Source organism: Schistosoma mansoni (assembly GCF_000237925.1).
Source record: "Schistosoma mansoni, WGS project CABG00000000 data, supercontig 0244, strain Puerto Rico, whole genome shotgun sequence".
Classification (NCBI taxonomy): domain Eukaryota; kingdom Metazoa; phylum Platyhelminthes; class Trematoda; order Strigeidida; family Schistosomatidae; genus Schistosoma; species Schistosoma mansoni.
In genome coordinates, this window is record NW_017386108.1 from 205,596 (window position 1) to 232,383 (window position 26,788).

At 33.0% G+C, this 26,788-nt stretch overlaps 1 protein-coding gene across 1 annotated transcript in view; it reads right to left on the reverse strand.

Moving 5' to 3' along the window:
* Smp_124770.1 (protein kinase) overlaps positions 1-26,788 on the reverse strand; it is a gene marked incomplete at both ends in the record, with an annotated part of 44,769 nt that overhangs the window by 12,360 nt on the left and 5,621 nt on the right. Inside the window, 9 exon segments of the mRNA XM_018790965.1 lie at positions 1,606-1,935; positions 1,987-2,191; positions 4,631-4,774; positions 7,735-7,968; positions 9,763-9,950; positions 11,733-11,949; positions 13,925-14,188; positions 22,447-22,599; positions 22,604-22,608. Of these exon segments, the coding sequence (XP_018647377.1) occupies positions 1,606-1,935; positions 1,987-2,191; positions 4,631-4,774; positions 7,735-7,968; positions 9,763-9,950; positions 11,733-11,949; positions 13,925-14,188; positions 22,447-22,599; positions 22,604-22,608 (1,740 nt within the window).

Consider the following 26,788-nt stretch of genomic DNA (forward strand, 5'->3'; position numbering starts at 1 on the left):
CATTCACGGGCAAATTTTGGAATTATTTTTCCCTGGATTTTATCTTTAATAATAGGGGTGTCGCTTGGATGAAATTACTCCAAATAACGCAAGACGACAATTCTTAGTTGCCAATTATTGGAAAAGAGCTAATAATATAATCTTATCCGATTCATCCTGGATTTGATCCTGTTCCCAAGCACGCGTATACGTTACTGGAGACCTACAAAATTAGATTTGTTGTATAATAGAATGTCTTTCGGTGAACAAATGATTATGCGTTCTCCTAGTTAGATAGTTCTGTTTAGAAGCAAAGCTGAAGTGTCTAAACAAAGTTTGCATTCAGTGGTGTTATCCAGCACGACAATATCAACTTTTTAATCTTCCAGTTTAAATGATGATAAAGTCACAAGAAATTTGCATACATACGGCGGGTTACATGAAAAGCACTGCTGATTTGATTATTGTTTTATATTATAGATATTTTAGCAAAGAATCAAATAAATTGGAGTGAAAATCTAAAGAACAAATCAACTGATTTACATGATGGTTATTTAAAACCAGGAGATTTAAAATTTATTCCACCACCATCAACAAAAATCTTAACAAAGAAGGAATACATGAGTTCATTGAGAAGAAGAGAAAGTAGAAGTAAAAGTCGTAGTCGCAAATTAATTGACAATATTTCAGATCGTCCAGTGCTTCCAAGTTTTCCATGTTGGTCTAGCCTTAATTGACTCATGATCTCAACTATTAAAATTACTATAATATCCACCAAAACTCTTTCTGATATTTTTTAAAATCAAACTAACACTGATGAAAATATTCAATGGGATATGATAATATTCTGATCTTGTACAAGACTAAAACAATGTCAATCTTCATTTTGAGCTTAAAAAAAATAAAGAATCCTAACTATTCAACATGTGAAATTAAGTGTTATCGTGTGAAATAGAGTTAAGAAAACTACATTTTAGAATGATGTTTAATAGCGAAAGCCAGAACATTTTGTTTCATTTAATTCGAGGCTCTTCAGTTAGATTTTCTTACATCCTAATGTTAATGTTTATAATCAAATCCAAATCCAACATCTACCACTTCAATATTCAGTATTTATTCTGCTAGGTGAATAGTTTGTAATAGTCCCTTATCATAAATACCATTAAGTGAATGGATGTTATCAATCTAATTTACATGATTGACAAAACTTATTAGTCAAATATACCTACAATTTTGAAAGGAATAATATCATCCTAAGCCATATTATAGCTATCAGATTTTATCAAATAACAATGATGAACATGAATCAGTGAAATCTCTTAAAATAGTAGTATTGATAAACGAAACAAATTTTAATTGGTATACACATTTGAACATTTACACATTATGAATACGCACTGCTGAGGAGTCCTATACTAGGACAAAACGGCCGTCAAATCCTTCCACGTTTTTAATGGTTGTCTTGCTTAGATCGACTCATGAATTCAACTGCGAGAAAACTATGATCTCCACAAATCACCATACGCATTTACAAATTTGTAAATAAGAGCATACACGTAAAAACTATATAGACTATTCAAATTCATAAGGAAGAAAAAAAAGGAAAAGAAACATTAGAGAACATACTTAAAATTTCTTTCCATTCATTTGAAGCTGGATCATATGATTTTAGATAAGTAGTATTAATTTGTGACCATATTTTATCCAATCTTTCCATATTTTCTAATTTATTCATATCATCTGATTTACTACTTGTTATCAATCTTCTATTGTTTTGACCAATATCCTCTGGTTCTGATATTGACATTGTTTCATCAATATCTAATTCATAATTAGGTTCACTAATATCTGATAAATTATCAATGTGGCTCTTTTCACTTAATGTATTATCAATTTCATTTTCATTATCAGTACCATCTAATTGTATTGTATCATATTTATCTATGATACAATCAACTGAATTTAATTTATTATATAATTTAAACAAAATTTCTTTCGTATCTTCACTTTTCAGTTGATCAGTAGTATCTTTATTTGATTGATAAGTTTTATTCAATGATTGATTAGGATTAGTAGATAAAACTGTTTGAATGTATTCAGCTGCATATGAAATACAGTCGGTTAAATGATGAATTGAATCGGAACAATCTACTGATTCCTTATTGATTTTCTTTAAATTATTCAGCAGATTATCTTTTTTACTTACTAAACCCTAAATTCAAAGGGAAGAAAATAATATGAAACAAGATGAGACTTTGAAGGTAATTTAATCAGCAAGAATTAAGTTTAGAAGACAGATTTTAATTTATTTGGGAGGGAGTGATCTGCAGACCGCTATCCTTTAATCCCCTATAATGTTTTATTATATTACTTCTGTGTTATTATTCTGTATAGAAGTATGCCATTTAATTAGACAAAAGACTTATGTTATATCCTAACGAAGATATAAGTACGGGTAACTCCCAGGACCTATTAATGGACGATTATTCTATAAATATTCTTATTGTTTAACTATTGAGTAATTAGATTGTGCATATCCATATTCATCTTATTATAAGCTTCATTTTGACCTATGACTTATTCTTATGCGAATTACTGTTCCTAAATTATATTCAGTTTATTGATTATTGTCTCCCACATTCACAGCCACATTTGGCTTGATTTTGTACAAATATTATTTTCTATTTTATGGTGTGATGTGGTTTGTCTGCCTAGCATATAAACAGAGTATGCTTGAAATAAACGATTCGCATAGATTCGCATAACAGAAGCTGTCATTGGTGTTCTGGACTCAAGTAAAAGGACTAGGCGGATAAAGGACCAATAAGGACGCTAGATTACTCATACTAATCGAACCTCATTGATTGTCACAGTGTTAAGGTCGAAGAAGTCGTATTTCCATTGGTGTGTAATTCACGTGATAAAAGCCGGACATAAAAACCAATAACGAATTAGAATACGTCCTTGGTTTATCTTGTAAAGTCATAACAAATTGGCGACGACCTTGATCAAGACACAACAACTTACTCTTTTGGTGAGTGATTTTGATTTGAAATCATTCAGTGACTTACGTCAGTATTCCGGTCTTGAGAATAATTATCACTTAGCCAATTAGTGTTATCTCAGCCATCTATCGATCAGTGTTCATTTTTTTACCGATCGAGAGTCTATTCATCGAATCATTTAAATCCTCTTTGATAATAGGAGCAAATAGTGGCTTTTTCACGAGCTTTGCTAACGTTAACTTATTGATAAATGCTACTTCATACAACTTAAAATGTTTTTCGTTTCGAAAAGAATTTTCTTCGTCAACTTGCACTAAGCTTATCAATAACGAAGTTCTATAGCTTTAGTCAAGCTCACTGATTCTCCGTTGACACTTGCTTCAAGTGTATTCATTTCTGCTGATTTTCTCTTTATATCACCGATTGTCCTCTACAAAGGTTTCTATATTACTGGCTTCTTCTGAGTCTTACACTAAAGGACAAATATTCTTCAAATTGAATATAAAATTTTCGTTAAAAAACAATCTCCTTCCTTCATTTTATTATAAATTAACCAATAATTGGCAATGCTTTCAGAAAAAAATCATTCATTTACATTTCATATAATCACAAACTATTGAAGCATATCGTGATAGCAGTGTTCAGAATAGTTGTATATCATTGATACATTGTTCATTCAAGATTCGATTACTTACTTACTTACTCCTGTTACCCCTCATAGAGGAGCATAGGCCACCAACCAGTATTTTGCATCCAACCCTTTCAAAAACAATCCTTTCCAGTTCTTTCCAGTTGTTATTTATCACTTTCACATCTGCTTCTATTTCCTTGTATAATATGTTCTACGGCCTTCCTGTTTTCCGCTTCCCTTCCAGATTCCATGTTAGGGATTGCCTTGTGATGCAGTTTGGTGATTTCCTCAGTGTATGTCCAATCCACTTTCAACGTCTTTTCCTAATTCCCTCCTCATCTGGAAGCTGGTTTTTCCTCTTCCATAAAACGCTGTTGCTGATAGTATCCGGTCAGTGAATGATGAGTATTTTGCGTAAACAGCTGTTTATAAATACGTGTACCTTCTTGACGATGGATGTAGTAATTCCCCACGTTTCACCTCTGTACAGTAGGACTGTCTTGACGCTCGTATTGAAGATCCTCACTTTGAAGTTAGTTGATAGTTGTTTTGAGTTCCATATGTTCTTCAATTGTAGAAATGCTGCCCTTGCTTTGCCGATCCTCGTCTTTTTACATCTGCATCCGATCGTCCTTGTTCATCAATGATACTTCCCAAGTACGTGAATGTTTCCACCTCTTCCAGAGTTTCTCCACCAAGTGTGACTGGGTTAGTGTTCTCCGTGTTGTATTTGAGAATCTTTCGTTTTCCTTTGTGTATGTTGAGGCCTCAAGATTCGATTAGATAATATTAATTAAGAATCAAGATTAACTTGATTCATTGCACTAATCATATTTCATAAAATAACTATTAAAAAAATTAATTTTTGAGTTATCTAACTTATAGTTAGTAATAAGAAGATTTAGTTAAGGCTAGCACATCTAACATATCTAACTAAAAGTATATATAATTATTCTACTATGCATGATAATTTGTCAATATTCATAGAATTAGTTTTCTTTTTTCGTTTGCTCACTTCAACTTTTCTATTTAAAAGCTGTTTCTCATGTTCTAACTCATTACATTTATTGTTTAAATTTAAATAAATTTCATTCTTTTCATTAGTTTCTTTAATTTTCTCATCAAGTTTTACTTGAAGTATTGATAATAAATGAAATACCTTTGTTTAGAAGAAAGAAAGGGGTAAAGAGAGGTAAATATTAGAAGGAGACGGATATAAAATAGTTGTGAAGTACTTATTTGTATAATTTATTTATCAAATGATCAAATATTGACAAATACAAATCTGAAAATCAATACTGGATATATATATATATATAAACAAACCAATAAAATGATTGTGTGACCTTAGAGATAGTCGACAGGAGACCCTCGACCTAGGTTTCGTGCTACTTGGCACTCGTCAGCATGGTGCTCATGTAATCTTGAGGAAACTGATGCTCCCTAACGGATTCGATCCCATGTCATCCAGCTTCACAATGAGGGACGTTACTACTGAGCTATACAGGACCCAACTGACCTCCTGTAGGACTGAGATGTATTTACAATTGGTTGATCACTGTATCATATGTATCAGGTCCTTCTAAGTGCAGATCTAACTCTATCGATCACGCTCCCTCAAGATTACAAGTAAACCTTGCTGACGAGTGCCGAATAGCAGGAAACTTAGGTCCATAGTTTCCTGTCGACTACCTCCAACCACCATCTCAACGTAGTGTACACAATGTCGAGTCACCTATAATAGTGGTCACACCGCAACTTGGTCGATAAGATTTGATCTGCACTAAAATAGATCTGACATAAATGACATTGATCACTACCCAGTGATCAATCAATTGTAAGTGATTGTGTGACCATTTATAACTAGCTTTAAACAAATCTAAATTTTAACATATAACCAACAAGAAAGTTAACAGAATGCTTTTCTTAATGTAGCTATGTTGCTAATAACTGTACAACGGTTAAGTCTTTCTTTACCAATTGTTCAATATATTTTAACAAGCTAGAGTTGAATATTATCTCTAATTCATCAACAATAAGTTTAAGGTTTTTCTACAATATTTACAATCAGCTACAATGAAGCTGCTGGATGAGTTAATATGCAAGATCATGTTTTAATTCAGTATTATAACTATTCAGTATATCCACAACTGATTGATCACTGAATAGTGTCAAACATCACTACTTATTAGTCGACAAAACTATAAATCTCTCAGTCTTAAACGATTGTTTGAATCCAAGGAGCATTAGTTCCCGCAAGATTACATGAACATCTTGCTGAAGAGTACTAAATAGCATGAAACATAGGTCCAAAGTCTCCTGTCGACTATGTTTAACCACCTAAGATTCAGTATATCGTTTGTTTTATTCTTGATACAGTGTGCAGCCAATTAGATCGTACGATGATGTTGTCGACGGGCTCACCAATTTAGTGGCCCTAAATCTGAACCCATTTAGATAGTATGGATGATTGTTATTGAATAATTCATTCAGCTAATCCTCGTGTATAATCATGGACTTAAATCGCGTTAGTGAATGACGGAATTAAATAAGTCAAATACGAGAATGGATTTTTGAATACGTATATTTCGTACAGTCGTTGATCGGATAGCGAAGCAAAAGAAGTGGCGCGCAATGACTCGTCTTAATCAGGCGTGACTCGAAATTTATAATCAGATAAAAAGAAGTTACAGACATGTGATGAGTAAGATAAGGAATACACACACGTTACATAAAAACAGTTAAGGTTGATAAGCGAATAATTAACAAGGTCAAAATGTGACTCAAGTAGAATGAATAAATTGGCCTTCCCGGAAGCTAGAATAAGCCATGTGGGCTTGAAATAGCGACTGACACTACAGTTTCATTAAGTATATAACACAGATTTTTGAGTGGATTTTCATTGTTTGGATCATATTGTATCATAGACATTAAGCAAGTTACTGATTTAATTGTCTTTAATGTGAATATCTAAAAGCAAGAAGTTTGAATCATAGGCAATCTGAAATAATACACAAAGGTGTTTGAGTACAGAAATATCTATTGACTAAAATTTAAACAAGTCTTAGAACAAATCTGGAATCTTAACTAACACATTACAACATTATATGAAATAAAAATATCGAATGGCAGTTTTAAAGATGTAAAATGTTCAATTTTTCTGTGGTTACGGAGGGGAACGGAGGAACTAAACTATGTTTATAAACAGGAGTCCTTATTAATAAACTTTGATAAGTTAGAGTTCCGACCACAACTAACAGATGCTTACTTATGCGGTGTAGTGTAAATCAATACAAGCAAAATAATCACTGATTACAATGTATTAGCAGAAATATGCAAATTAAGGCACTCTTCTTACTGATAAGGTAAGATTATTAACTTCAATGATTATGTACTCAATTTTGGTTTTGTTAATAAATAGTACACATCACTATCTTGACTAAAACAGTGTCGGCATTTGATATGAGTGTGACCCACCTGGAGTAGTGTTAGTGTGAATATAGCCCTTTACTATAAATCATTGTTCAACTCTGACTTGAATAGTCGTTACACACATGAAGTATCCTATATTTACTTTCTCTTCTACCTAAACATTAGATTTAAAAATCCAAGTATTTGGGTAAGTACTTGTCGGTAGGTTTATCTTATAACACATAGTAATACATAATGGTCCTTTTTTCATTGAAATCATGAATTAGTCAATATTAGACCAACATTGAAAACCTAGAAGCAATGAACAGTCATTTCGTCCCAGTACAGGACTCCCTGAAAGTGTACACCCACGACCCTATTTTCAGAATTCCAATTCAGAACCTTAGGTCTTGCTAGTGAATGCTTAACTTCCAGACAACTGGGTTGACATTCAACGGTCCTTGGATCGATTCCCGTGTATAGCGTCGCGAGTGTGCAGTGCTGAGGACCCCAATATTAGGATGAGAAGGCCTTCCAGTGCTTCCAGGTTTTCAGTGGTAGTCTAACTTAGATGAGTTCATGATTCCACTGGAATTCAAAGATCTCCACAAAATTTTACTAACAATTCAATTTTTGTCATATAATTAAGTGACTATTCGAAATTTACTGAACGAAATCTACATCTTCAAAAATCTTTCAGTAACTCACCTTTAATATGGCTGAACTACGGGTACTTAATAAAATTTGTTCTTTTTCTAACTTTGATTGTTCATCAGTTAAGTGATAAAATTCTGTCAACAAATCAACATTTTCCCTACTTATCTCAGCTATAGCCACAGAAAGTTTCACTAACTGATCTTCAATGGAAACGTTCTCAGCAAGCATACGTTTTATAGTTGGTTCTGTTCGTTGGAATGAAGTGGAACGAAATTCCGAAGCAACCTAAGAAATATTAAGTTAAACAAATAATAATGCTCAAGAACACGGATCGATTGAAGTTAGACATTAACAATGCTGGATGCCAGCTCAGTGGTCTAAAGGTTAAGCATTCGGGCTCAAGACCAAGGGTCCTGGGTTCGAGTCTCGTGTGTGGGACCGTGGGTGCACATTGCTGAGGAGTCCCGTGCTGATACGAAAGGGTCATCCAGTGCTTTCAGGTTTTCAATTGTGATCTGACTTAGATCGACTCATGGGTTCAACTTTGAAAACAATAAGTTTTTAAAAAACTATTTACCAGCATAATGAATAGTTACGCTTTAAAGTAATTACGTTCACACAATTTAAATGTATGATTGACTAAGTTAACCTTAATTATCTACAGTTGTTTTAATATAAACATGTATTGTACTTGAAATATTCAGAGGTACGTTAATGGTACATTGGCGCTTTCAGATGTTTAAAGATTGATTTTATTTCGGTTGATGTTCAATCGGAAGCAAGTGGCAAACCGTTCATATCAATCATATCAATGAGTATCGTCAAAGTAAAGTCATCCCTAGCCGACCAACACCAATATCATACTGGTCAAAGTCACCAAAAATGTCACATCATGATTGCCAAAGATCAAAATCCAATCAATAAAGGATACACAAAACCTATTCAATAATTTAATAACCTACAAAATTATTTCATGATGTAATTGCGAAAATGTTAGAGAACTAGTTATAAGAAGTAAAAACACTTCTTAACTCTTTTTCACAAATGGACCACCCTTCGTCAACCTTTATTTCTAAAAGGATTTAAATAGATTAATTGAATGTGGTTTTATTTCCAAGTGAAAACGATAAAATATGAGAACGGCCAGAATCATCACAACAATATTTTTGAACACAAAAATGTTTTGTACTCATTAGTAGTATGAACATTTTCCATTAAGTTACATTAGTTGTAATCAGTATACGTTAAATAGTTCGATAACAAAAGAATTTATATATATGACTAAATGGAACGCAGTTGTTAAAACAAAGTCGTGGCCAGATACACTAGAGTGATTGCTGAGATGAGATAGTGCTCAATAAAGCCCACATCAAATGTAGAACAATCAAGAGATATGGTTATATTCACTTGCTTTATTCAGGCTGTTTTATATAAAACACTCAATTAGTCAATAAACTGACCAGAAAGAAATCTCCACATACGAATACCCAACAGCGTAGTTATATTCAATTAACTGAAGGCATTCGTGATGCCGAAAATACATAATTATTCGTCCGTAATACGTATGAACATTTTCCATTAAGTTACATTAGTTGTAATCAGTATACGTTAAATAGTTCGATAACAAAAGAATTTATATATATGACTAAATGGAACGCAGTTGTTAAAACAAAGTCGTGGCCAGATACACTAGAGTGATTGCTGAGATGAGATAGTGCTCAATAAAGCCCACATCAAATGTAGAACAATCAAGAGATATGGTTATATTCACTTGCTTTATTCAGGCTGTTTTATATAAAACACTCAATTAGTCAATAAACTGACCAGAAAGAAATCTCCACATACGAATACCCAACAGCGTAGTTATATTCAATTAACTGAAGGCATTCGTGATGCCGAAAATACATAATTATTCGTCCGTAATACGTGTGATAGTGTTCAATTCATAACAAAAACTGGTTCTTTTGGCAGAAAGTATGTATGAAGATTTTTTGAATATACAAATATTCACGTCGTCTAATTTAACCATGGTTAAACAAACTCCCTTTCTTAACAATTAGAAATAAGAATAGGATTTACCTCATTAATTTTTAATTTAGTAACTTTTTTCAATCGTCCCCTATAAGCTACATCACTTTCTGATAAATTTTCCATAGCTAACTTATGTTCATTTTTTATCTGATCGAGAGTAGATTCTAAATTATGATAATATATCCAAAGGGCTTCACGATTTAAACGAAATTCTTCAAGTGAGGCTAATTCATTAGCTATTCCAGAAAAAGAGAAATAAAAGAGAATAATAAAGGAGTTTTATAAAATTCAAGTTAGTATGGTATGAATTGATTTAAGAAGAAGAAAAACGTTAAGTCACCCATAATCTGTCATGTCTCTATACTATATGTGAATACTATTTATGTAATGAACAAACATACAGGTGGGATAACCAATGTATTTTAAAACAAAATCTTGATAAAATATAAGAACCATACATTAAATACTTCATTTTTTAATTTCCAAAATTTGTCTTCCACATTCTGTATGATTCGTTGGATTCATAATTCCTTTCAAGTTCCATTCCTGTTCTCATCAAGCCAACATTCATAGCCTTCTGCTGTCAAGTTTCCCACTTCCGATTGGTGTTATACACTAGGTATGTCTGTAGCATACACGATATATATATATATATCTTTAACAATCAAATCTATAAGAAAATAGATTTCTACAGGAACTTGTCAAGAGTTCTCATTGCTACTATAAATCTGTTAGCAGTTGACAACTGCTTCTTTCTAGTTTGATACACTTTAGCAACGTGCGAACATGACCAATCCAAGAAAGTAATAGTCAATTATTGCATCTCACCCAGACCACTATACTATTCGACTAATGGTTCGATTCTTAGTGGTTCACACTTTTAGCTACCTAACAATTACAACTCGAGTTCGTTAGTGAGTAAATGCTTACTTCTGACTTTATCGATTCAAGACATTCGATACGTACGTCCTTAAACAAAGGATTTATCTCACCGTATTATACTCCTTCAATAACATCTTCAAACCCTTATCTTTCACATAATACTTATACTCTTACTACTTCTACCAATGTGGGATTTGAATCGACAACTTCATCTCTGTGCTAATGTGGTATGGCAACTCGAACTGATGTACGTACGTACGAAGTTCTACGTTGTAACTGACTGACTGACTGACTGAAACAAAGGATTAACCAACTATGAAACCTTATTCAGTCAAAAAATTATAAGAATTCAATAAATTTTAAGTTGTTTCTCATCCTCGACTGATGTTAGATGAATAAGTGAACACTGGTTGGGCGACTTAAGCTGGTATGAACCAACTATTACGTTTCAAAACATTTTATTAAAATCAATAACATATTAGTAAATAAGTGCTAATATTGGTAATACCTAGGAAACAGTTATTTCATCTGTTTAGAACACATGAAATGAATATATCTGCATCTGAATGATTTTAGTGTACCTACTGAGTGTACTTCAAATGTAAATCTTACACTATGTTACTGTTACTATTAAATTAATACTTTTTTTCCTTCAATTACAATTTAGATAAGTTGGATAAATCAAAGTCTATCAGAACTATATGATGTAATGGCGCAATGCATTATGAGTAATTTGACCATATCTTTACTTTTTAAGACATTTATATACTGAGAAAATAATAATCAACTAGACTAATTGGGATATTAAAAAAATATATAAAGACAACAACGAAGAAAAGGAATATAATCACAGTATTCAGGGCAATAAATCAACATAACCGGAGCAGGTTCAGTGTAAGTACAATCTGTTTTTCAACAAATAAGTAGAGGTAAAAACTTTGTTTAGTTAATGCTATGACAAAACTTAAGTACTTGTTTTAAACATCGTGAATACAAAATTACAAAATCTAAGTTAAGATTAAACTTATTCCCTATTTCAACAGTACAAGATGAATATTTGTTATCTGAACTATCTATTTGTTTTCGTAACCATTTTGATACCTTAAATCCCAAAACAAAATAAAGCATTTTCCTACCAATAGCTAAATTTTCTGCCATCATTCTTTCTTCAGTAGATTTCTTTAACATTTCTAATTCATTTTCTCTAGCTCTCCATTTATCAAGATTTGTTCTAAAAACACGTTGCATAGCTTGTATACGTTCAGTTAAATCAGCCGCTTCATTGATTCTTTCATGATATCTTTTATTCAATGTTCTAAAATGATCTTGACATTCGAAATCACTAGTATGATACTATGAAATGGTAATATGATAAGGATTTAGAAAATAATAATTAAATAGCTAAAGTGTATTATTATTAAATAAATTGAAATTAATAGACTCATTAAATTCACTTAGTATTGTTTGTTTGAATCTACCCATTGATGTGTTAGGACTGCAACTGGTCAGTCTCTAATTGGCATATGTGCATACTGTGCGTATTGCCTCGATACAGCCTAAATTCACAAGCATGGTAGGCAAAGATGGATAGTGGCTAGCAGTGGAGTCCAGGACGCGCGTTTCGTCCTATTTGGGACTCGTCAGCTGGATGTACCTGCATCTCAGAGTTGATGTTCACTCCGGGACTCAAAACCAGTATTGTTCGCTTCAAACGCCATCGCGTTATCCACTCAGCCAATGAGTCCTGATAGCCACTTGCTTGTGCAATGGGGATTACTGTTTATACTCTTACTACTTCTACCACTATCGACAACTGCATCTCTATGCTAATGTGGTATGGCAACTCGAACTGATGTACGTACGTACGAAGTTCTACGTTGTGACTGGCTGACTGAGTGATCTTATCCATGTTTCTATCATCTACACCATTTAGTTGGCTTTAATCAAGCTTTAACAAGCTATGATTTCTTATTATTCAGATAGAGTTAATTCAAATAGTTCATGATTTTCACACTATATTGACAAATTGTTTTACACCTCTCTAACAACTTGTTTACATTTGAATTGATGACTTAATACTTGGTTAAGAAGAGATAATCAAAGAATAAAGATTACATGAAACTGGCAATTTTTTAATAGATTAGCTTTTATACTACTAAATAGTACTTAATGTACAACTATTCTATGATACTTTTATGTACCTTTGATTATTATCTTTTAACTAAGAAATGTATAGTTATAGCTCTTTGATCATTTAAAAAAAAATTACAATCAATGAACTACGAATATTTTTTTAAATTGAAATGGTAATTATCATGGTTTTGTACCTGACGGATTTTATAGATTTTTTGTACTGTGTTTTCTGACATTTCGATTGTGTATTATTACAGATATCATAATTATTTGAAGAAGCTTGTGATTATAAATCGAGCTTTTAATTTAACGTTTTAGTGAGTTCGTGACATAACGAGTCAGTGAATGATCAGTAGTCAATGCCACCAACAAGTGTAATATTGCTATAATTTGATACATAATTCACTAGACTACCCCTTCAAAGTTTACGTTTGACTGACTGAATAATCAAAAACACACAGGGTAATGTGAAACTGACTAAGATCTATTGGATACAATTAAAAACTATGATCATGTCTTCCACAGTTTACAGCATCAGTCATTTCGTGAACTTTATGTATGTGGCTATATCCAAAGTCATTAGTTAATGACGAATCAAAATAAAGAAGATTGGTTCAGCAAAGACTTCCTTTTTCGGTGAATTCATTTTCAAAGCAAATATATCTACTTATTTTTCAAGATGATAATAATTACAACAATAGTGATAATAAACTTCTGTTAGACATGGTGACAGTGAGGAAGAATGAACAAATGTATTAAAAAAATTCTTTTTAAAAACAAGGAAAACTTCGTGGATTGGTTGGAGTTAGATATTAACACCATTAGATGCCGGCTCAGTGGTCTATCGGTTAAGTGCTCTGGCACGAGACTGATAGGTCCAGGGTTCGAATCTCGCGAGTGCGGGATCGTGGATGCACGCTGCTGAGGAGTCTCACATTAGGACGAAACGGCCGTCCAGTGCTCCCAAGTTTTCCTTGGTGGTCTAGCTTCAATTGACTCACGCTTTCAACTATGAAAACTTAATAAACGTTTGATTGTTAATGGCTTAAATATTCATCAACAGTTAGATAGGGAAATTATCATCATTGGGAAAGGATGGCTCAGCATGACAAGATAAACTGTTGAAATTGAGATTAAATATAATCAGTAAACATTTTAACTGATCAGAAATTATCTTCTACAAGAATAAGGTTACCTTTGTTATAATTTTTTGATTTTGCATGGATAATTGTTTAACATAATTTTCATATGCATTCACTTGCATTTCTAATTGTTTAATTAGAAATAGATAATAATCACGACCAAATGATTGAATTGTTACATCATCTAATTCATCGATACTTTGTAGTAAATCATTATTTAAAATTAATTGATTGTTTGACTTTCTACTAGAACTACTTAATTTTTGTGAACTTTTACGTTGACTACGACTGCCTGATGATTTATTCTTTTTAGGAGGCTAGAAAAGATAAAACAGAAGTAACGTTGAAATACATCATTTAGAGAATAAGTAGAAAATCAAACAAAAATGACAATATCAACAGTAGTATGGTAAGTGATTGTGAATGACAGTGGCAATACAGTTAACTGTTACAAATATTGAAAAACTATAAATTGGTATTGAAATACAGAAGTAAACCAAATGAATAGCTGAGTAGGTGATAGAGTGCTTGCTACAAAATTGGAATAATTCGCTCAATGATATTATTTGATAACAGTCAGAAATACGGTGAAATAGCTGTCTGCCTTATCAACTATTTCAGTGATGTAATTAGCGAATACAATTGATTTTGTTACAAAAAATTAAGAATTTTTAAACTGTCGGTTGTTGTGAAATCAGATTCTTAGCAAAAAAGAAGAACATATAAAAACTACAGAAGACTGAAATGTGCTGTCAGTCGGCATTCAAAAAACCTTCTAGAATCAAATCCAAAAAATAGAGTCAGTGATGAACAAATTAGCTTAGAAACTATTGGGTATTTAATTTCGTACCTGCAAATGATTAGAATAATAACCTATTTTAAAGGTATCAATCAATAGTAATCTTTACCGGACATAAATAAACCTGGATTTCTTTATGTTAAAGACGAACATTAGATTTTCAATAACATAAAATTTGAACTAAGTAGATTCGAACTCAAGTAGTTCAAATATCAAAGTACTAGTGAATGATAAATTCAGTTTAACAAACCTGAATAAATGTAGCTAAGCAAGCATAGACATAAACAAAGTAACTCCGTAGAACATTATATGATTCCCGTTGGTTGATAGGCTCATAAATTTTAAAAAATTTTGTCACATTCCCAACGAGTTCAGAAATGACTGTAGAAACAATGAATAACAGAGTACAGTAACTTCATTTACTTAGATTCCTAACTATTGACATTCTAAGCCAATCATACTTATTAACGTACTATCACAATTTCAAAAAAATGCATAATATAAAATGTATAGCTTAAACATTTATGATCTTTGAGATCAGCGCTTCATTTTTCAAGAGTATACATAGAATGTGTTTTAAAAAGATGGTAATAAAGAATGTGTCAAACACTTTGTTTTAACAGGTTAACAATGTTTAAAAGGCTTATTACAGTGAAGAAAGCTAACATGAAAGAACATTTTCGATAAGACATCTTCAAAGCGTTTATGCTCATTTATACGCGATAAAAATCCATTGTCTACATTTGAATTCATAATAAAACTAGTCTCAATTAGATTTATATTGTTGTAAGCCATTAGATTTTAATATCCATCGGTTGTTAACAAACAGTATTACTATTCTTATTAATTCATCATTTGCTTTGTATGTAGAAAAATATTTGTGTAAATGATTATGTTAATACGCCGACCAGAGTGAAATTAATTTATTTATAGCTAGCTTCAATTAAGGCGATCAATACAAAATACTGTATACTTTTCATCGAGAACGAACCATACAAAATTTGTAACAAATTTCCATGGTGGTCTAGCTTCAATTGACTCATGATTTCAACTCCACAAAACCCCCTTCTGATAATGATCATATGCTCAGTAGTGACTGGTTCCATGAGGTATTTCCTGGAGTTCTAATGAGAAGCAGTAACCAGTGGAATTCAACCAGGTCTGTTGGGAGATATCAACTCAATGAAGACAGTGGTGAATGGTTGCTCAATTTCGTGGATTGGTTGAAGTTAGATATTAACACCGTTGGATGCCGGCTCAGTGGTCTAATGGTTAAGCGCTAGCGTGCGTGACTGATAGGTCCTGGGTTCGAATCTCGCGATTCGGGATCGTGGATGCGCACTGCTGAGGAAACCCACAATAGGATGAAACGGCCGACCAGTGCTTCCAGGTTTTTTATGGTGGTCTAGTTGCAATTAACTCATGATTTCAACTACACAAAATTACTAAAGCTCTCCACAAAATCCCCTTCTTATAAATTCGATTGGTTATAATGTTTCATCATAAAGATTCCTAATCACTGGCTTGAACTCATGTAAATGTGCAATCACAATTTAGTTCATAATCGGCATACCTAAAAACTAAATGATTTGTAGAGACTTAATAAAATAAATATCACGTTGATAATTCAGTTCGTAAAGTAATAATGGATTTGAATTTATAAGTATACCTAATGTGACTAAAATTAATTCAGGCGTGCAGAATCATACCAGCCGGGTATGGTGTTCTACGTTTATGATAAACTACATTTAGCAAACATAATTAAGTGAATTTCGTGTCCAGGATAATGATTGTGACTTATACTTGACGGTTAGGGATTAGATTTAGGGTTTGTCATCACTAACTGACTTCAGCTAAAGTGTCTAGAAGCTATTTAAACCAATGGATAAAGAATTTTGCGCCGAAATCCACGACCTGTTATCGTAGATCTGATTGGCTCGTTCACAGTTTATAGTGTGGAGATAGGCCTAATAAACCTATTTTGTAAACAATTTTTGATAGCTTTTGTATTTATTTTGTTTACTTCCACATTCTGTACATGTATCACTGCACTGAAACGATTGTACTTGTTGTTTCAGTGTATGACCTTAAACACTTACTGACTTCCTGCCGTCTTTGAATTCAACATAGCACGACATTGTAACCGCTCATGAATAAATACACACATTCCTAGTTCTATTATGCCTGTGGATATGATAACTGAACCATTATTTGACTATCATCTATATTTATAGACTATTGTGACATTCCCATTACATTCTATGTTTGGCAAACTTACTCGAGCTATATCTATCACATTGGAATTATTAATTATCTATAAATGTGGATTTTTGGGACCAAGCGCAACGGAACACGCAACAACCAACCGATTTATGTAACGTCCCTAAACTTTTATTTATGTTAATAACTTGTAAGTTGTTTATTGCGACATTAACTCTTTGGCCGTAATAACTTTATTGCTATTTTTGGTCAATATTACTTTTTGGTCCACCACAATTATCTGGTAAGCCTCGTGTATATCCTGGTTGTTATACTGTTTATTTTTTTACACGACACACTAGTTTATTTTTATTGTAATGTCCTCTCCAACCAAACTTATTGATATGGATCCTCCTTCAGTCCCCAACTTCAGCGGCAATCTCAATTGGAAGTGCACCTACTACATATGCGTACTTTGTTGCCTGAGATCGTATGCCTCTAGCGATGAACAAAGCTTGTATTTGGGCGAACCAGACTTTTGGGTTATTAGCTCCATACGTTGGGAGTCTGAATTCTGAGATAGTATTAACTGAACTTAAAAATGTTTTCAGTAGAGTTTGACACCGAACTGAGAGTGGTTACTGAAGGAGGATTCATATCAATAAGTTTGGTTGGAGAGGACATTACAATAAAAATAAACTAGTGTGTCGTGTAAAAAAATAAACAGTATAACAACCAGGATATACACGAGGCTTACCAGATAATTGTGGTGGACCAAAAAGTAATATTGACCAAAAATAGCAATAAAGTTATTACGGCCAAAGGGTTAATGTCGCAATAAACAACTTACAAGTTATTAACATAAATAAAAGTTTAGGGACGTTACATAAATCGGTTGGTTGTTGCGTGTTCCGTTGCGCTTGGTCCCAAAAATCCACATTTATAGATAATTAATAATTCCAATGAGATTGAATCGTGTTATCTTGATGCTAAATCAGCAGAAAAGTCTGAGACAGATTTTCTAACAATATATTTTGATCATACCATAAGAGTACGAACTGTCGCAAACAAGGTGTTTTATAGAGCCCTAAATATACCAAGTCACAAATAAGTTCCAAAGCCTATTACTATTTCGTTTTCAGTTGAGCAGTAGTCTAAGTTACGTTCTGATTTTATGATCCGAAAAAATACGTTAATCTTAACAGTGGAAAAAATGAAACATGTTCGTTCGTTGAATATGATCGCTGGCGATACTAATAACATCATATGCCGTTGCTAACTTTACAACACGGTGTAGAAGGTTTACAAGGAAAAGGCAAAGAGAAAAATTCTAGCCAGATCTTTTGGTTAACTAGATAACTTGTAGGAATTATCTAATCCCTATATCCAGGGTATCCTGTTAGCTACCGACAATCACCTTCTTAGATTATAAAAAAATCTGCACACAGAAATCAATATAAAAGAAATTAAGGCGCATGAACCCTAAACTTCAGGGTGATATCTTCGAATGCCATTAGAAGTCACTTGATAAAGCGAATGAGTTTGACTTTAAACGATATTCTAAGGATGTCAAACCCAAGTAGTAATCTCAGATGTGAGCCAGGCAAATTAAAGATAACACAAAAAAGCTGATTTTAAAGTTTCAGTAAGTATGATAAAAACATTGATCAACGTCCCATTGTTACGTAAAAACCACTCGACGGAAAAATCATCCGCTCAATTGTTATTTTAACTTCAACACAATACTAACAAAAGTCGACTTCAATAAAAATGAACCCCAATCAATCAGCTAATATTAAAGCAAATCTACTTAAATGTAAATCTAAATTCAAACTAACCTAATTATTTTCATGTTAATTAACAGCTTATATGTCTTGAAACGTATTCTACCTTGTTAGTCAGGCAAAAGTAATAGTGTATCTTACGTTTTATGTCAATAATGTGGTCGGAAAAGATAAAAGTAACAAAGAACGTGGTTTTCAAAAAAGTTAAATAAATGAAGCAAACCAGAAAATATCACATCATTTCGTGGGGGCGATACTGTAATGAACGAAGACTTGGGTAGAGTAAGCCAGGTTACTGTACTATGCAAAATTATACACTGCATTTGTAAAATATGAAAACAATGTACTGGATACACCGTTTGCACATCTTCCTTGAATTGTCTCTTATAAGCTTCATAGTTCTCACATTCATGTTACTAATCCGACTCCTTTTGTATTTCTTTCTCTCCTCACTTCCCTCCTCTGTATGAGTTCTACTCCCAGTCCCTGATAATTACTACTTATATCTGTCCGTACACGTAACACAAACCACAACACGATGGATTAGAATTAGACGTGATAGTTAGGATTTCATTTACTAGAGAGTGAGAAAACTATACAATTCACATTATTTATGATATCTAATTGTTACTGTCTTAATACTCTGTATATGATCATGTTAGTTTATTACATAAAAACCTATTCATCTGGTTTACAAACCATTTAAGAGTTCACGACATTAACACAGTATCGTGAGTACCCATTACTTGGTTACTTCGTATTATTGCATTTATCTAACTATTAGAACTGTTATTTTATCATCTTGACAATCAAGAATTCTAAAGCAATTATAAATTTCGATAGAATCATGAAAAAAACAGAGTTGATCTGAAAAATGTGACGTATAGAGCAAATATATCACTTTTTTTCAGATCAACTCCGTCTTTACATTCTTCTATCGAAATCAAGAAACCGTTCATAAAATCTTAATGCATATTAATTATCGTTTGTACTTCTTTCTTTCTTTCTTTATTTGAACACATTAATATTGGTACAAAGAGACACCAGAGACATATGCGACACATAAATCTTATTTGATTTGTGTGAGGGCTGTCATACTGCCCAGACCGAAACAGGTGGTTTTCTTAGGAGGCCACACCCGGAGCCTTTGACCTAAAGGTCTGATTCACAAGGCAGTGGAGCATCGTGAGGAGATGCAGTCGCATGGTAGCCGGTGACCAACGATTGATTCATACGCCATTTGTTCCCTCAAGATACTGGAGTTCATGTGCACCATTGGTTTGGGATCAGGGTTTTCCAACTCCCGTAAGTGAACTTCACGTGTCCACCAACCCGGTTAAAGCGCCGGACATTCGCTTTTCGTCCTCTCAATTTCGTAAAGAACACCCCCTTTACGAGGAGGCAGTGAGTAGGACTTCCCTGGCAGAGGCTATAATACGCGTGGCCATATAAGAGCATTTCGAGAGGGAGAGCGGACTCTCCCCACTCTCTGCCGTACCAGGGCATTTGGGGGCTTTATATTTCTATCAGCATAATATTAACTAGTAAAAACCAATTTCAATACAATTCAACATGAATGCCAACCTATTCGTCAAAATTAAAACAAATCTAGTTCAATGTAAAACTAATGATAAACTAAATCAATCTAGTCATCTTTATTTTTAACTAACAAATGTATATAACATATTGAAAGAAAAAAGACAAACAACATGGATTAAAAGTAAAGTAATTTTCATTAACCTTTTGTACAAACAAACAAGAAACTGATGATTACATAACAGATAAAATTACAATGGTTCCAAAATTATAAATATAAACATGTAAATATTGAAATGATCCAGAATCTGATGATTATTATCTTCACAAAAAGAGTTGCATAAGTAGTAATAAAACCAAATGAGAAAGAATATAAAAGAAAAAAATAAGAAACATAACACTCACGAAATAAATCATACCCTTAATGATAAAAAGAAAGGAGAGAACATAACAGTTAAAAAAAGTAAGATAAACAAGTTCACAATTGTCACAGAATGCTTGACCTGTTCATGTATCTGTATCCCATGCATCTTCCCATCCATTGGTTTCAGTACCCTAAAATAATATTTTATCAGAGAGATGAAAATTCAAAAAAAAAATCACAAATAAGAGGACAAAAACAAAAAAGACACTCATAGGTCTATACGAAAACAAAAAGGACTATTTTGAATTATTAGTTAAAACGGAAAAATTAGAAAGTTTTTTTTGTAGGATCGTCAATGCGCACTAATGAGGAGTCCCACAAAACAGATATCCAGTGCTCTCAGGTTTTCACTAGTGGTATAGCTTACATCGACCAGTGGATACAACTGTGAAATTTACTTTGTTAATTACTTATCCCAGTACAAAGAAAGGTTTATACAGGGTAACAGAGGTACATTTTAGGTGAAATGTAGATATACTATTTGTTGAATTAAATCAAAATAGTCGGCATGAAAGATGTTTGTTATCTCATTTAATGGCAAGAAGATTGTTGATCACTAAAGGATATCTATAACATACATTAGAACATGTAAGTAACCACTTAATATTGAAAGCATAATGGTTATTTACGTGTAATTAATAATTCTGCTAATTTTATACAACTAAATGATTCTTACATTTAATGAGTAAATGAGCTAGTTACAACTGGTAACAATAATAGAAAAGAGAAGTACTATTTTAAGGGACAGTCACATGGTGAAGAACTTTTTATAAGTAGTCACTAAGGAATGGTTTACAAAATAAAAACATCAAATACGACTGGAGAAATTCGAATAAATTTAAGCTGTATCGTTGAAGATAATGAGTTGAGAGCTTGTACCATTTTGAAAGCTTTAGTCAATCAAACTACATCTGAATCTATTGTAAATGACCTTTCAAACCTACAAATGATATATTTCTGAAGTATTTGTGCCATAACAGATGCAAAAATTAACTGCTTTTTAACACGTTATTTTCGAATTCACTAATGCATGACCTTCACAGAGTAATTATGGATGCTTAGCTGTTGACCCTGATGACGAACTATTTGAAAGAAATAGTTCGCTCCGAAATTCTCTGTTTTTTTAAACATGTATCTGAAGATGTAACTAAATGAAATGACCTGTAATTTATTTTGTTTTTAGGTTCAGTGAAGAGTACAGCAGTAGAAAAAAGTAGTACCCGCAGCAATAAAAAAGATTAGATATAAAGGATATGGTTTGAGAAGAAACAGTTAGCGGAATAAGAAGTATAAAATAACTTTAAAAACTCAGATCTGAGGACAGTTAAAAAGCAGATGCACTTGAACAGTTGGGACTGATTTTCAGTCATTTCACTTGTCTTCGACCACTGATTATAGTCATCATATAGACTGTAATCAGAAAATCTGGACCCTCCGACATGGCTCAGACAAACAGTCATTGACTTCATGAACTGATTTTACGTATTGATTTAGTTACCCCTAATGTTTTCAAATCTACTTTCATGTCAGCCAACGTTGTGCTTCGAGATAGATGGTAATCAGTAATGTTGTAAAACAAGCCCTAGCTACCAGTCATTAAAGGTTCAAAATCTTATCAACTGATTTACTAGTTTTACAGAGTATGCTGAGTATAACTTAACGGCTATTTACTTAACGGTCCCAATATACGTGAACAATGCTTATAAGACGAACATAGCCAAACACTAGTAATTATTCAATGTCACAAAGAAATAACTTATCTGACACAAACCCCTATAAACGTCATATAAAAATAATATATTTATGCAGAAAAAGGAACAATTCAATAATTACCTCATCAGTCGATTGTTCTAATGATAGTCCGCTCAATCGATTTATTTCCGTTTCATCAGGAATAACTGAATACCTGAGAGGAGAAAATGGAATAGATTTCTGTACAATTTTAGGTTCCATCAATGATAAGAGTGCATCAACTTCACGTTCGTCATTAGAAATCTATAACAAAAGAAATGATTGAAAATACTAATTGATTTTTAAACTAATAACATACAAATGCGGGAACTTTGTTTATGTATTACAGAATCTTTATAATCAAAGTGTATTCACAGTTTTATGGTAAAGGAGGAGGATAGCGGTGAATATCACTCAATGTTGACGATTCTGATGATAGTTTGACAAATGCTAATATCCGGTTAGTAACTTAATCAGCCTAGTCATTAAAACAGGATCACTATTCTCAAACGATAAGAATTAAGCAATATTATAGCGTTCAATTTTCATTATTAGACAAATTCTGTCAATCAATTCGACAAAGTAACAACAGTTGAATTATATGATTTGCTAGGATTTTTGATTGTGTACACTGGAATAATTTTCATAATGTAGATTAAATGAAAACTTAATTAGTTATCAGAAATACGGATATATCGACAACGTACTCTAATGGAGTTTTGACAATTACATAGTTCATAAGCATTAAAAATACTTGATATATATCGTGTCTAAATTTATTAAATATTTTTCTTACTAATGAAATTGATTAAAACTAAACAATACAAAAGAATGATTTAGTATACATTAGAGATGAATTGATATTAAGTCTGTTATGTTTAACTAACAATTGGAACATATTCAGACAAATGTTTGACAATCTTTATGTACCAATAAAGTGGCTTTATCAAAGCCGCTTGTTAAGCGAGTTTTACCCATACTAGCACATAATAATAATAATAATAATAATAATAATACAGTCAGTTATATCACATTCTCAGTTGATATGAATGAAAACACAAGATATGTGATTATTCTGTTTTCAATATTGATTCGATAAAATGACATGCTATATTTCCACTTTTTATATGTGACTTTAGAAATGAATTGAACATGTATTAATGAGTATTGAAACTCAAATACATTATGTTTAATAGATTAGTCAGTTAGTCATCATCACTGCACAACCTGACAGGAATGTACAACGGTTCAAGCCAGTACATCACACATCAGTATAACGAGAGAGGGAGAATTAATAAGATAAGAAACAAGAGAGTTAGGTTAGAAATTATAACTACAATGGAAATTAAAGATATAGGATAACAAAATGAGCGAATTTTGTATATCATCCCATGAAAAAAGTTGAATATTAACTATAGTTGAGTTAGTAAAAAGCAAAAAATCAACTGAACGGATAACGATTGCAGTTTGAAAAATAAAAGAAAGATTAAAAAGAATTAGTCAGTCAGTCAGTCACAACGGAGAACTTCGTACGTACGTACATCAGTTCGAGTTGCCATAACACATTAGCATAGAGAAGCAGTTGTCGATTCAAATCCCATAGTGGTAGAAGTAGTAAGAGTATAAGTATTATGTGAAAGATAAGGGTTTGAAGACGTCATTCAAGCAGTATAATCCAGTCAAATAAATTTGGAGAAAAAAGATAGGGACATGAAGAATTCAGTAGATTAGAATTTGCGAGAACACAAAGAGTGGATGCACCTTCACCATTGCAAACGATTTTGAGTCATGTCATTCAAGGTCTCTAGCCATCGATTGCTATCATCTCGCGAATCCCAACCAGGTAGTCTACACCTACCAACACGGCCCAGTCCACTTGTCAGCGACTTCATGGATTTATGCCATGTTTTGGTCTGGCCGCCCCTAGCTTTCTTCCAACTTACTCCTACACCATAAAACATTGCACGTCGGGGCAGTCGGTGGTTGGGCATACGTAACACGTGTCCCAGCCATCTCAACTGATCAAGTTTCACTACCTCATCAATCGATTTTCCATCCTTACCTAGTACCCGTTTCCTAACATCTGCATTACTTACCCGGTGGTCCCTCGATGTACGAGCAATGCTTCGAAGACACCTATGATCGAATACTAGTAGCCTACGAATATCCTTTACTCTCACCGGCCATGTTTCACTGCCATAAAGTAGGACAGAACGAACTGCTGAGCAGTAAACCTGTACTTCGGTTGCTAGACGGATATCTCGCCTACGCCACAAATGACGCAAGTTGGTGAAAGCTAATCAAGCCTTCTGTATCCGTGCTGAGATTTCGTCACACACCAGACCACAAGGGCTGATGAGACTCCCAAGATAAGTGAAGCGGTCAACACGCTCAACTACTTCACTCCATCATTAGTTCAGGTGTCGATGCAACCCCAACTTGGAGTAACATTTTGCACTTCGAGGGGGAGAATCGCATCCCGAACATGCCTGCATTGTTGCTTATGGTGGTCAGAAGACTCTGCATTTTGTCAGCGTCTTCGCCAAATAAAACTATGTCGTCGGCGTATTCTAAGTCAACAAGTGAGTCTCCTGGTAGAAGTTCAAGTCCTCTAAATTTTGATGAGGGAAATATTATTTCTAAAAGCACGTCTACGATAAAGTTGAACAAGAATGGAGAGAGTGGAAAGCCCTGACGAACACCACTTGAGGAAATCAATCAAAAGGAATTGGTAGATCGCATGTAATTGATTTTAGTATATCACATAAAATACTGTATGAGTGTCTAAATGACACCGATGGTTAATGTGATAGCAAGAACGGATGTACAGATTTATGTTAAAACAAAGAGTTTTGGTTTGTTGAGATGAATATATGAATTATGCTGTAAACTAGATGAAGTACAAATGAATATATCAAAGTTAACTTTATGTCCTGTGTCAATCAAGTGTGGAACAAATATATTAACCTATCAGTTGAAGAGATCTCAACTTTCAACTGCCAGATCACCAGTTTGGTACCTACAGCAATATATATTAGCAATATAATTAGATTTCTCCTTCATACCCTTTTAAATTTGTAGCAGCTTGTGTCGAATCGATAAATGACTTTGGTTGTGTTTAAAAAAGGTCAAAAACAGAGGTTTGTACTTTAAAAGTGATTTGTATTAGATACTTTTGTGTTATATCATTTAGATGTTTAAAACATCATTAGTCCCTGCCTACTTCACAGCCGGAATGAAGATGAAAGCCTCGCAATCAAACCCTCTAGTTTAGATAATAGAACAGCATTATAAACGTTCATCTGAACTGCGAATCTTCGTCATTTTAGTAACAGTTTGTAAAATATGTGAATTTATGCAGAATTCCTATTGGTATTTACACCAATTAAGCTAATGAAACCAACAAACTTTGAGATCTACTATCGACGAATATAGAAGTCTTTCTAATTTCCAAAAATTAACTACACTCATATGTTAATAAATAATTTAGCTTATGTTATTTCTTGAGATGTTATTCAGTATCAAGTGCTATATTGCCTAATCAGAATTTCAATTATCGACCAGTACACTCAGATTACCAGTAGGACCGGTAACTTTCTAAGTACCAATTTACACACTGATTAATAGACATCACCCAAGACCTTAACACATATTGGTCGTCAAGCTTCTTTTTAAACTAGTAGCCAATCACGGCACGCAGACAGGAAGTATAATAGTTCTCTAATATACTCAAAACTCATACAATAATATACTCGAAACGTTTGAGCACACAGCACACTAAATAAAAAATCCTGCTTGAGACACAATCATAAGTGGTATATGGAGGAGCAAACAATACATAATTAGTTAGCGATACTTAAGTAATAGTAAAACTTATAACGACAGTTGATAGATCCATTGAAAACTTACAACAAGGGAAATATAAAAATGCAACGATACAGTTATCTATTATTCATGCAATGAAAATATAGAAGACAATAATCCGAAAAGTAGCTCCAAAAATCCCAACTATAAGAATATTCATCCTGTTATGGAAGCCTACACTTAACAATCCAATAAAAAACACGGACACTTACTTTAACAGGGTTATTCAAACAATCCGAATTGCTTTCATAATATGGTAGTGATTTTCCATCAGCAACCAGTGTCCTTGACAATGATGATGAATAATGTACCACGGGTTTATCAACTAAACTAGAAAATTTAGTATTTACATCAAACGTATTTTCAGTATTGCATTGAAATTTTTTGGCTTCATCCAATTGACTACAATTATTACCATTATCAATATTATTATTAATGGCAGTAACAGTAGCAGTAGTCAGAGTAGAAGTAATAGTACTGGCTTCCGTTTTAGTATTTGACAGTTTAAGCACATCATCTGTAGAACAAAGTAAAAATGAATACAATACACTATCAAAATATTACTTAAAAAAGAGGAGAC